At 48.0% G+C, this 12,061-nt stretch overlaps 2 protein-coding genes across 4 annotated transcripts; one reads left to right on the top strand and one right to left on the bottom strand.

Annotated features, from left to right (window-relative positions):
• Window positions 1–544: 544 nt before the first annotated feature.
• Window positions 545–3,999, top strand: lgsn (lengsin, lens protein with glutamine synthetase domain). Of its 2 annotated transcripts, none has more exons than XM_062388274.1 (4): window positions 545–669; window positions 861–1,548; window positions 2,201–2,367; window positions 2,653–3,998. In XM_062388274.1, the coding sequence occupies exons 1-4, from the start codon at window positions 646–648 to the stop codon at window positions 3,844–3,846; spliced, it is 2,073 nt and encodes a 690-aa protein (XP_062244258.1). In that variant the 5' UTR covers window positions 545–645; the 3' UTR covers window positions 3,847–3,998. The 2 variants fall into 2 exon arrangements, with proteins under 2 accessions (XP_062244258.1, XP_062244259.1); XM_062388275.1 differs by having other exon boundaries at window positions 627–669; window positions 813–1,548; window positions 2,653–3,999.
• A 120-nt stretch (window positions 4,000–4,119) lies between these two features.
• Window positions 4,120–11,576, bottom strand: LOC133954001 (protein FAM83B-like). 2 transcript variants are annotated; one of them, XM_062388238.1, is made up of 5 exons: window positions 11,415–11,576; window positions 10,689–11,235; window positions 8,752–8,916; window positions 7,034–7,158; window positions 4,120–6,939 (listed from the first exon to the last, which is right to left on the bottom strand). In XM_062388238.1, exons 2-5 carry the CDS (start codon window positions 11,127–11,129, stop codon window positions 4,938–4,940), a joined length of 2,733 nt encoding a protein of 910 aa, XP_062244222.1. In that variant the 5' UTR covers window positions 11,130–11,235; window positions 11,415–11,576; the 3' UTR covers window positions 4,120–4,937. The 2 variants fall into 2 exon arrangements, with proteins under 2 accessions (XP_062244222.1, XP_062244223.1); XM_062388239.1 differs by having other exon boundaries at window positions 10,689–11,576.
• Window positions 11,577–12,061: the final 485 nt, after the last annotated feature.

Below are 12,061 nucleotides of genomic sequence, written 5' to 3'. Positions count from 1 at the left end.
GGAGTTTTCGATTGTTTCTCCATCAGCACATTGACTTTGCTCTGTTGTTATGATTCTTTGTAGATTTGAATTTCCATTTTAAACGTTCTTTAAGGACATGCTGGCTCTGTCAGCTGATGAACTGACCATGTGGGCTGGAGTTTCTTTTACTGACCAAAACTTAAAACCTAATATAACTTGTAGGGAGCTGTTTATATGTATGATGTTGTATTTAGTGAAGAAAACACATTTAAATAGGTTCATGTTCTCGGTGATTTGTAGACGGAGTGATTCTCAGCAGCCATTGTCTGCTCCTGGTAGTTTGTGTTTTTTTTTTTTTATCTCTCTAGAATAAATACTTCTGCTCTGTATCTTTCTGGAAGCACAAACAGAGCTGCTGAGCTCTGCACTCTCACTTTGCAGGAGCACAAAAGCGACTCTGAATTGTCCGGCAGCCAATGAGCTGGCACCTCCGGGGCTCTGGGTCCACCAGCGGCCGGCGGCTCCAGCCAGACTCCCGCGGCTGCTGGGGGCGAGAAAGAATTTTCTAATCCGTCACCATTGTACCAATTGTCTATAAAAATTAATGTGTCAGAGAAGCTCTGTCCTCACATGAGGGCCCTCAAATCTCCAAATCACTGTTCATGAAAGAGTTCAAACAAAGAAATGAATGACTCTGAGGATTTCAAGGTAACAATTCAAAATCTAACTTCTTGATTTTAATTCTATTTCAGCAAAAAAGTTTAGCTTTTAACAAACATTTTTTCCGAGTGGCTCTGTCATTTTGTTTTTTAATGTCTTTGAAGTTTAACTTTGAATCAGTATTTTTCCAGATTTGATCTCGTCTCTTAACGTTCATGTGACGGACTCGTGTTTTCCAGGAGGACGAGAGAAGAAGCAAAGACCAGATAGACGGCACAGGGATGAGCAGCAGGAAGGGAGTGAGGGTGACTGGGAGACATGTGCCTCCTGTGGATTGGAACAGCAGAGGAGGAGGTCCATCCATCATCCACTCCCCTGCCAGCCCCCCCAAACCTCCAGACACCCCCACCGTCATCTCAATTGGCCCCCTGCCTCTCAGGCCCCCAGAGCGGGTCGCTCAGCGCAGAATGGATGAAGCCTCAGCTGGGGACGACTGGTCCGGGGAGGGGTCGTCTCACCCCCGGGTGTCCTACAGTGAAATGGGTGTCCCCAGGCAGACCATGGAGGAGCTGAAGACCATCCTGAGGGACAGTCCTCTGCTGAGCATCCGGGTGAGAGACGATGGGAAGCCGGGGAGTCCCTATACGTACCTCCATGGAAGCAGGAGCGTTAGAGACGGTGGTGGACGCCCTGATGTACGGCAGGAAGATGGAAACCCCCACAGGGTGTTGAGCACCTTCAAACCCCAGTCTGATGCTTCCAGAAGGGGGCCCAGGTCCAGAGAGAGCACATCTATTCAGCTGCCTTCCAGCATGGATTCATCCAGCTCGTTCAGGTCAGATGGGAACACAAATAGGCAGCCGGGCGTCAGTGCACACTCACATGCAAGAGGTGGCTCCTGGGAAGAGACTGGAGCTTCTCATTCAGGTCGGTGAAGCTTTGAGTTATTTCCTCCCAAATCCAGAAATCATTTCTCTTACAAAGAAAAAATCTAGCAGGTAAGACATCTCAGATCAAAGACTGTTAAAAGTCCGGTCTCCATCTTGAATCTATTTAAAATACGAAATTTGTCTCATTCTCCTGTTTTAACTGAGCTGTCGATTTCTTTAACCATTTTTTTGTGTTTTCTTTATTTTTCCCCGGACCTTTCTAAGTATGAATTTGACGCAAAGCCGGCTGTGTAATGGACTTTTGCCGTCTTCAGAACTGAGAGGAGAAGGATCTTTTCATCCTAAACAAACTCATTATTTCTACATTTAGTTTAAATTACAATTTATGGCCTATTTCCATGTTGATTTTCACCTCAAGGGTTTCTTTGCTTCAATTTACTTTTACTTGTCGAAAACATATCATCCAATAACCTAATGATGGCTGATCAGTTTATTGGCTGAGACAACTTATTGAACAAATTCTGTTTAATCGGTATCGACTGGTTCAATCAGAGCTGATCTCGGATTTGACCAAAGTCGTCCTGACACCACTGGAGAAAACATGGATTTGTGGATGTTTTTCTTAGGCTTAGTTCTTGAATCAATGGTAGTCACATGTTTTTGCAGATATTTCAAACTGTTTTCTACAGATAACGGGAACGAGACGGTCGAGTTCTCTGGTAACCAGAGGTTCATTGCAGACATGGAGCAGATCAAGCAGCAGATCGCACGAGAGAACATCAACTTTGTCCGATTCGAGGCCACAGATCTCCACGGGGTGTCCAGGTCCAAGACAGTGCCTGTTCGCTTCTTCCACGTATGGAAACCTACCAACCTACCTACCTACCTACCTACCTACCTACCTACCTACCTACCTACCTGCCCTCCTGCCTACCTACCTACCTACCTACCCAACTGCTTATTTACCCACCTACTCACTACCTAATCATTTACCTACCTACCTATGGTCTTTAGGCGAGGCTAAGCATCTCCCAGCAGTTCCTCTGAATTTGACACAAACATGACATTGGCATTGATCTTCTCATTAATCAAACTAAATATATGTTAGCATTCTCCTTTAACGTACATGTTGTATCGACAGGAGAAAGCCGTGTATGGGGTTCCGATGCCGAGGAGTTACTTGGAGCTAACCCTGAGTCCTCAGAGCAATGAAGTGGACAACGCCAACACTGCCAACTTCAACAGTGATATCCTTCTGATCCCTGACCTCTCGACCTTCAGGGTCCTACCCTGGGCCGAGCAGACAGCCCGGGTCATCTGTGACCCCTGCACGGTAACAGGAAACCCCCTTCGCACTTCACCTCGCCTCATCGCCAAGCAGCTCCTCGCCCAGCTCCAGACGCTGGGATTCTCGCTGCACTCCTCCTTCACCTACGAATGTTGCGTCCTGGGAGCACCTGACCGGATCGGACCGAAGACGCTCCTGTTCCCGGCTACCACCCTGCTGAGCAACCACGACCTGCCTTTCTTCCAGCAGCTGGTGGACAGCATGTACTGCATGGGCGCAGACATAGACAGCACCGCCTCTGCCAGCGGGCCCGGCCAGATGGAGATCAATCTCAGGCCAGAATTTGGTATCGCGGCAGCAGACACCGCCTTCACCTTCCGCACCGGCATCAAAGAAATGGCTCGTAAACACAGCTACATCGCCAGCTTCTTCACAGATGACGGCCTGTACAATGCGGGGGTGCTCTCTCACAGCTTGTGGGATGCTAATGGGCGGCGTAGCCTCTTCCAGAGCGGGGAGAAGGCAGGCGAGCTGTCTGAGATCGGCAGGAAGTGGTTGGCCGGGCTGCTCACCCACTCTGCCGCCCTGAGCTGCCTGATGTCGCCCGGCCTCGGCTGCCGCAACCACATCGCCAAGACAATCAAAGACCCGAAGCGGATGCTGTACGCCACCTGTGGCAGCAACGATAACAGCAGCTCCTTCAACATCAAATGTCACGGCGGTAGAGAGACGCACATCGACAACAAGCTGGGCTCGGCCATGGCCAACCCTTACATCGTGCTGGCCGCCACAGTGGCTGCGGGACTGGACGGCATCAGGCGGAACCTGAACATCGAGAGCGGCCTGAACAAAGCCCCTTGTCAGCAGAAGGAATTCTCCATCCCCGTGAAGCTGGACGAGGCTCTGGAGGCGCTGGGGGACGATCACGTGATCCGCAGCACACTCGGAGAACCGTTCGTTCAGTATTTCATCGCCATGAAAAAGTTTGAGATTGAGACCCAAGAACTGGATGATGAGAGGAACAAGTGCCTGGAGTATTTTATTTAAAGAAGCTTCTCTATTGGAAACACAGTTCCTCCTTCCACACAAATAAAAGCATGAGAAACTACAGCTTGAATATAAAAGTTGTTTATTTTATATACAATGTTGATGTACAATTATTATCACTAGATCATAGATATTTTTCAGAGTCATTTCGAAATAAAGGAAAATATATCCCAAATGCACAAAGTGTTGGTCTGCAGTTTGTGTGTGTGTGTGTGCAAACTGGTGTTTACATAAAAGTTATTAAGTACAACATTCAACCAATATCATAAAAATACGACGTAAGAGGCACTGTCCTGAAGTTAGAAAGCCCTTCCTCCATTTGAAGTCAGTTCAACACTTTGGTTTTCTGATGTGAAATGAAACAGTCAAGTGAAAATCTGCAGATGATAAAGTGTGCGTGAGAAACACGGTGTCTTAAAGATCTGAGCTTTTTCCACCTGGTACTTTATATTTGAACACATGTAAATCAAGACATTGTTGCATTCGATGTTGGAATCCAACACACACATCAGTAGAAAGATTCGTTTAACAGAAAAAATTCAGTAAAACTAAAGTTCCAGTTATTGGATGTTCTGGAGCCACATTTTTGTTGTTTTTTAGACTTGTAGAAATACAGAATTTCACCAGATTCCTACATAAACTAAACATTATTAAATAACAGACACAATTAATATAGAGTATTGTTAATATTTCTTTACAATCTAGAAGCGCTGCTGTCGTATTCATGATGTTTGTCCAGTGTTTCTATCCTCCAGTGATTGTTTTTGTGAATGTAAAAGTTCTCCGAAGTTAAAATGGTGTTTTCTGTACATTAGAGGAAATTCAAAAAGATCAACCTGAATATGTCTCCTTTAACATTATGAATAAATAACTTCCAATGTGACACTGATTCCAGGGTCATAAAGAAACACTTTGTACCAGAACATCTTGTGTTTTAACCTCCGTGATAAACACTTTCCCACGTAAGCTCTGACCCGCTTTATGAAAAACATCAGAGATTCATATCCAGTCTGTGTCGGAGGCAAAACCAGATCCAGTAATGAACCCTCACAGATGTTGCCTTCCTTCCTGCCTTCACTCCTCCTGCATCTCTACTTACTCTTGCCTATAAGATTTCCTACTCGCTGCATGAATTTTCCCAATTTGTTTTCAGAGCCGCTTTGCGTCTGGTACATTGAGTATCCTGAGTCAGGCCGTCCATGAACGGGACTCGTGCCTCTGTCTTTGTCGGAGGGAAACATGCTCGTGGTCCTGCTCTCGGTGCTGAGCAGGTACTCGTATCGGCTGTAGGCTTTCTCTCTCCTGGTCTGAAAGACGGTGGCCCCCTCGTCGCTCAGGGTGCTCCTGGAGCCCCGATCCTGCTCTGCTGCAGGGTTCGTCTTTCTCTTGCTGGAACGTTGAGGAGATAATCTTGCGAATGCAGATTTATTCCTCTCGGCGTCAGTTGGACTACTGGCCTGCTGCGACCTGGAGACACTGGGCGACTGACCTTTCTTTGTTATTTGCCCGGCGGAGGACCCCTGGGAATGGTCCGCCCTGAGGGGCTGGCTCGGTCCTGAGGGATTCTGCGACCTCAGCGAGGCCTTCCTCTGGAGAGACTTCTCCTCTTTTTTGGAGGCTTTCTTTTCGTCAGATGAAAGCAACGATTGCACTTTCATCCTCACGGAATTCTTCCTCTGCAGCGTCGGCTCCTCTCGTCGTTTTTCCGTGTGACTGCTCTTGCCCTCCACTGCAGGCTGAGACCCCGAAGATGTGTTCAATATCTTTGGAATGCTTTCTACTGATTTCTTTCTTTCTTTCAAAGATTTAGAACTGTTGGCTACTTTACCGATAGAACCGTGACTTCCTCTGGCTTCCTCCCGACGTTGTGGCTCTTCAGCTGAGCTTGATTTCACAGGGTTTACTTCTGGAACAACTATTTCCTCATTTCTGTTGTCGAGCACAACTTTGTCCGAAGTGTTGACACGAGAGTTTGAACTGTCTTTTTCTTCAGGGATCTCAATCAAAGACTCCATGGCTCTTAAGTGCTGGATACTGCTGGACTGCACATGAGAGGGTTTGAGTGAAGGATCGTTCAGCTTCACGTCTAACTCAGCAGCTGACACTGTTCTGGTCAGAGGCTCACGCCAGTCATACGTATGCAGTGTCTGTCTTTTGTCGCCTTCCTTACTTGGGACATTGATTTTCTGGTTGGTTGATTCCATGTCAGCACCATTTTGTGCATGTGGCTCTGATTCGGCCACGCTCTGCATCTTGTCCAGATTTCTCAACGAAGACCCAAACTTCGGTCTCTCTAGACTGGGATACATCAACTTCAAGCTTTCTTGGCTCTGCCTCAAATTAGCATATTCCTGCAAACTGAGCCTCTTCTGCCTCATTTCTTCCATCCTGGACTTAATGTCCCTCGACCGGTTGTGAATCACCTGTGACTGCAGCTCGTTCAAGCCCGTGTGGCTGCTGTATGGGGAGGTCATGGGAGAGATGGCGTCATATGATGCATCTGGAGGCAAATCGCTCTCGTTGAAGTACGAGTCGATCTTCCACTTGTGCAGTGACGTTTCCGAGTTGAACGGTATCAGATTCTGATCTGCACCGTAACGAGTGTGATGCCGCAGCTGCTGCTGAGACAACCTGTTTGTTGGCATCAGGTTCGATCCGGTCCTGTCCGGTATTCCAAGGTCCCTGGTCCCCATCCTCAGACGATTCATGGAGTGTAACTTCTGCAGTTCACCATAACTGTGTCCCCGCACCAGATTCCCCATGTCAGGACAGTGGGACTGGTGCAGCCGGTCCTGCATGCTCAGGCCCCTGGTCAGGGGGGGGTTATTAAACCTATCATCCGGAGGGCTTCTGATGCCGTGCATCAGTCTGGGGTTCATGTGAAGTTGGTGGAGGGACAGTTGGCTGGAGTTTGGACTCTTCAGGGCCACGGAGTCCCTCAGGTAGGGGACAGATATTTTCTCCCTGGACAGGACGGGAGGAACCGTGGAGCGAGCGTACAGTCGGCGGAACTCCTCGTCGTAGGAGCAGACCAGCTGACCGGTTACCACCAGGACCATGCTGAGGTTGATCTTCTCATAGGACCACGTGAAGCTGAAAGAGGAGGTAGAGTCAACAGAAACGTAGACAGACGGAGGGACGGCCGGTGTCCTGGTCTCTCTCCGAGGGAAGATCAGAACTGACTTACCTGTAAGTTCCATATAAAACTGTTCTGCAGTCCACCAGAATAAACTTCTGCTCCAGAACTCCATGAAACTTGACCCCCGACTGACACTGGTACTGCTGGCCCTGGACTGTCCGAACCCGAATGTTCTGAGGGACAAACAGAGAGAGAAGTTAGTTTTAACCGAGCAGCACTTTGAACATAAAGTGCTTTGAGACACAAATTCATTTGTAAAATGTTTAAGGACTTATTTTATTCAACCAGTGGAGTCGCCCTCTCCTGGTCTTTCAAGAGAATGCAGGTTTCAGGCCCACTCCCATTGGTTATAATTTGCAGAACCGGAGTTTATGTCCATTTTTTAGAAATAGTCGATGATTATAACTGAAGTCAAAGAACCACAAAACCATCCAGCTTCAGTTTGCCTCTGCACTCCAGTAAATGTGTAATGACCTTTACAGCCTCATGTGGCCGCCAGTGAGGAGCTTGTTCATTTAACCCTTAAATGTCCAGTTTTATCCTTTTTTTAATGTTGCATCATCATCATCATCATCATCATCATCATCATCATCATCATCATCATCATCATCACAATCATCATCATCATCATCATATTATTATAAACTGTCGGTTTTCTAACTCCGGCTCTTTAATGAGACAAATATCCGAGTGTCCTTGTTTCTGTGGCTGCAGAATTTAGACAAACACAAATATTCCAGAGGGTTTGAACATTTCCATTTGAAAGTAGATTAGCATTTTAATAATTAAATTCTACATCAAACAAAGTAGAGCGGTAGTTTTTATTTCCATTTCTATTGCCAGCAGCTTCAACACACCCATATAAAAGCACACATACACACACACATACACACACACACACACACACAAACACACCCCCTCACTCTCAACAGGATCCAACCTGTGTCTCAGTGTTGCTGCTGTGTTTCACTCGCAGTCAGATCATGAAGCTCGTGATCTGTCGACTCGTTGTTTGACTTTTCAAACGTCGTCCTGATGCAGCTCAACAGGAAAATCCAGCCGCGCTCACAGATGTGTCCCACGGCTGCAGCCGCCTCACATGCTAATGACAGGCAGACGTGCAGGAGACATGTTTCCACGAAGGTGTGGAGCAAATGTCAGACTTAATCCACTAAACGCTCCTGTCAATAGAAGAAAGGTCAACGCAGGGGCGACGCTTCACCTGGAGACGTTCAGGGAATGAGAATCTGCAAACTCACGACTGGAGGAGACGTAGATCTGTCTCTGAACAAACTTCCAGACGACCTACAAACCTCTAGTTTGTCCAATAATCTAAAACATAAGACTGCAAGATGTGTATTTCACATTTTAATGGATTTCTCAAGAAATGCACAGATAGCTGGTCTGTTTAACCAGACAGACATTTCCCATCATCCCCTTTGCTCCCACTGCTGCTGCAGTATTGCCACCAGTTGCTTCAGCCCCTCCACCACCCCAGCATCCACCTGTAGGCTCCAATGGGGGGGGGGTCACAAGTATTTGCTCATCACTCCCATCGTTCCTGTGTAATTATACGGGGGGGGGGGTGATTAAGTTGCAGCCTAGCCGTCAAACACTAAACCTGTCCTAATGCTGCAATGTTTGACTGAAGTGTTGTTGTTGAGTCTCTTCATGTGCAGCCTGTGTCCACTGCACGTTGTCGTCCCTGTACGTCCCCCCCCCCCCCTCCGCTGCTCTGGAATGTCACGGAGACGTGTGTGTCTCACCTTGAGGTCCTGGATGTTGACGCCCACCCTGTGCGACATGGTGAGGAAGCTCCTGAACTGAGACTCATCCAGGAGGATGTAGACCACCACCCCCCGCAGCGTGGCACTGACGATCTCTTTGAAGATGTCCACATCGGTGAAGACGTCCATCGATATGGCAACAATCTGGAGACACAGTGGACACGTGGACACACTTTTACACACAGAACAAGGTTTTTCAATCTTCAGGTGGTCTTTAAACTACTGGAAGGATTTCTACGAGACCTGTTGGAAGGAAGTGGTCTGGATCTGGATCTAGATCAGGGGGCAGATCCAGAATCCTTTTCCTCTTTCTTCTAGTTGAATGTGAGTTTACGCCTCTTGTCACTTTGTTTCCAGAACTTTTATTATTATCTAATAATCACTATGAACCCAAACCAGGATTTAACATTGAAACATCCTCATGAACACAAATGTCCCGTAGCTGCAGCTAATAACTTCCACTCTGGACATGAGCACGTTCACAAGCACATCAACAGACTCATTTTCAGGAGGACGGATATCTATAGAATATCAGTCCACCTCCTGCACACAGATACACACACACACACACACATACACTCACACATACAAAGTAATGTATGAATTATTATCTGCAGCTCATGAGACAGTGAGACGTGTGGAGTCGAACCTCAAACAGATTCAAGCTGAGACACGACGGATGATTCATCTTAACCTTTCTGAAAATTTACCGTGGCCTTCTGCACAAATCTCACAATTAACTGCTGATTTGCGTGTGTGTAGGTGTTTAGGTGTGTGTGTGTGTGTGTGTGTAGACCTTTGTGTAAGTCTTGTTAAATCTCATGCTGTGACAGGATCTGGAAAAGGACTGCAGACTAATCACTGGCCTCAGGAGATAACTTTCTCTTTTCTTCACTGAATGAATGTTTCACAAGTTTCAAGTAAAAACTTCAGGAAACAGTCGTTGAGACATTTTACCTTTAACACTTTTTTCATGAATAAATTAAAAACTATCAACAACTTGCGAAATAATCACAAACTTTTTAAAAGATTTACTTTCTGTGAATCAGAAACAGCAGGACGTGAACTTCCTTCAGTTTGGTCACAACATCAAGGTTTATACCGTATATATCATAAATCATATTTTTATATATTATATCTATTCTTTTTATATTTCCTTGTGTTTATATTGCATGTTCACTTATTTATAACTTTTACTTCCCTGTTTCAGAAGAGACGAACCAACAAGAGGAAAACTGTGAACGAATTTCACAATAAAATCAAACTGGTCTGAATCTGTTCCATAACAACGACTGAATGAAACAATACAAATGATGTCGTCAGGTGTGTGTGTGTGTGTGTGTGAGCTCGTTGTCATCACGTCTTCGGGACCTTTCCCTGTGTAAACACTGACCCTGTCAGGACCAGCTCACCTCATGGGGACCACCCACATCAGGCCTGAGCTCCAGATGTGAGCAGTGGTTACATTCAGGCCTTGGTTGGACCGTCCACCATGAATGGAAGTCAATAAGAATAGCTGCACAACTCTGTGTGTGTGTGTGTGTGTGTGTGTGTGTGTGTGTCTGTGTGTGTGAGTGTGTGTGTGAGTGTGTGTGTGTGTGTGTGTGTCACCGTGCAGCCAAGCCCACTGTTCAATGTTCACTGCAGAGAAATGTGTGGTGATATTTATTTTCCTCTGAGTAAAAGAAACGCCTCTCATTGTGTTTGTGCTGCTTTGTGTGTGTAACTATGTGTGTGTGTGTGTGTGCAGCAATAAAAGATGAAGAATAATACCTCCACATTAACACACACCTGACAGAGTCTGGTTTCACCCTCGTTAATGTGTGTGTGTGTGTGTGTGTGTGTGTGTGTGTGTGTGTGTGTGTGTGTGTGTGTGTGTGTGTGTGTGTGTGTGTGCACAGTATCTGACCACTCACCTGCCTCGCCTCCTGGATCTGTTTGCGGACCACCTCCTTGATGGTGGGCGTGTCCTCTCTGGGGGGGTGGAACAGCAGACTGATGCTGGTGTCCGCCCCCCCCTGCGTCTCCTCGGGCCAGCCCAGGTCCAGGTCCGGCACCTCCTCGTCCGACTCCGTGGGGAAGTAGGTGGAGGGGCTGCCCTCGTCCGGGCCCGGCCGGGTGACCTCCGCCTCGTCCTCCACCACCGGCACCTCTGCATTCTCCAGGATGAAGAAGATCTCCTCCTGGGACAGGAAGTGGCTGATCTGCTCGGCCCGCAGGAAGTCCTCGTAGGCCTCCTTGCCGCCGCACAGCAGGGCATAGATGGCCAGGCGGTAGGTTTCCTTGTAGTGGGGCTGGATGTAGAGCGGCCTGTCCTCGTCCTTCAGTGAGGACAGGCCGGACAGGCTGGCCTCCATGTGGGCCGGGTCGCCTCGGGGCCTCTGACCCACCGGGGTGAGAAGCTGCGAGTCTGTTACCGGTGCAGTTCACACCTGAAAGCTTCTCTGGTCCACACGACAGATACTGAGAGCCGAGAGGGAGAACAGCTGAATGTGAGAACCTGTCCGTCCAGTGTGTGAATCACCTCCAGTAGATAAACAGTGTGAAGCGTGCGGTGACTCCTGGAACCAATTATCCTTCAGCTTCACCGAAAACATTTACTAAGCAAACATTCGCAGAAGAAATGAGGAAACCAAACTTACGGCATGTTTGGAACCTGTAACTCTGCTTCGGTCCCAGGGAGAGGACGCCGCTCTCCTCGGTGCGTGTTGCTCCTGCAGCCGCTCTGAGGTGTGTGGATTTGAACTCACGGTGTTAAGAGAACAGTTTGTGGTACCTGCCCCGTTCTGTCCACTGACAGCTCGCACACTGCAACAGAGCCCCGCCCCCCCTCAGCTCACCGGGGTGGCAGCAGCAGGTTTGTTTACCTGCTCCACTCACCGCTCTCTCGCTTTGCGCACTTCTTTCTTTTGTGTATTATTTTCTTTATTCTTCGCTGCTGCAGGAGTCGTGTTACGAGGAAGTGTGGGGAGGTGGGAGGAGGTGTGAGGAGGAGGAAGGAGAAGGAAGGAGGAGGAAGGAGGAGGGAGGAGGAGGAAGGAGGAGGAAGGAGGAGGAAGGAGGAGGTGTGAGGAGGTGTGAGGAGGTGTGAGGAGGTGGGAGGAGATGGGAGGAGGAGGAGGGAGGAGGAAGGAGGAGGAGGAAGGAGGAGGAAGGAGGAGGTGTGAGGAGGTGTGAGGAGGTGTGAGGAGGTGTGAGGAGGTGTGAGGAGGTGTGAGGAGGTGTGAGGAGGTGGGAGGAGGTGGGAGGAGATGGGAGGAGGAGGAGGGAGGAGGAAGGAGGAGGAGGA

This window comes from Platichthys flesus, chromosome 5 (assembly GCF_949316205.1).
Source record: "Platichthys flesus chromosome 5, fPlaFle2.1, whole genome shotgun sequence".
NCBI classification, from domain to species: Eukaryota; Metazoa; Chordata; class Actinopteri; order Pleuronectiformes; family Pleuronectidae; genus Platichthys; species Platichthys flesus.
This window is presented reverse-complemented; position numbering and strand designations above follow the sequence as displayed.

What these genes read in the sequence shown, in the direction of transcription:
- LOC133954001 (XM_062388239.1), bottom strand. Translation starts at nt 11,129, where the DNA reads ATGGAGGCCAGCCTGTCCGGCCTGTCCTCACTGAAGGACGAGGACAGG. An exon ending in AGATCCAGGAGGCGAGGCAG is followed by an intron (nt 8,917 to 10,688) that starts GTGAGTGGTCAG and finishes CTGTGTCTCCAG; the next exon opens with ATTGTTGCCATATCGATGGA. An exon ending in GTTTTATATGGAACTTACAG is followed by an intron (nt 6,940 to 7,033) that starts GTAAGTCAGTTC and finishes CTCCTCTTTCAG; the next exon opens with CTTCACGTGGTCCTATGAGA.
- lgsn (XM_062388274.1), top strand. Translation starts at nt 646, where the DNA reads ATGAATGACTCTGAGGATTTCAAG. An exon ending in GACTGGAGCTTCTCATTCAG is followed by an intron (nt 1,549 to 2,200) that starts GTCGGTGAAGCT and finishes TGTTTTCTACAG; the next exon opens with ATAACGGGAACGAGACGGTC. An exon ending in TGCCTGTTCGCTTCTTCCAC is followed by an intron (nt 2,368 to 2,652) that starts GTATGGAAACCT and finishes TTGTATCGACAG; the next exon opens with GAGAAAGCCGTGTATGGGGT.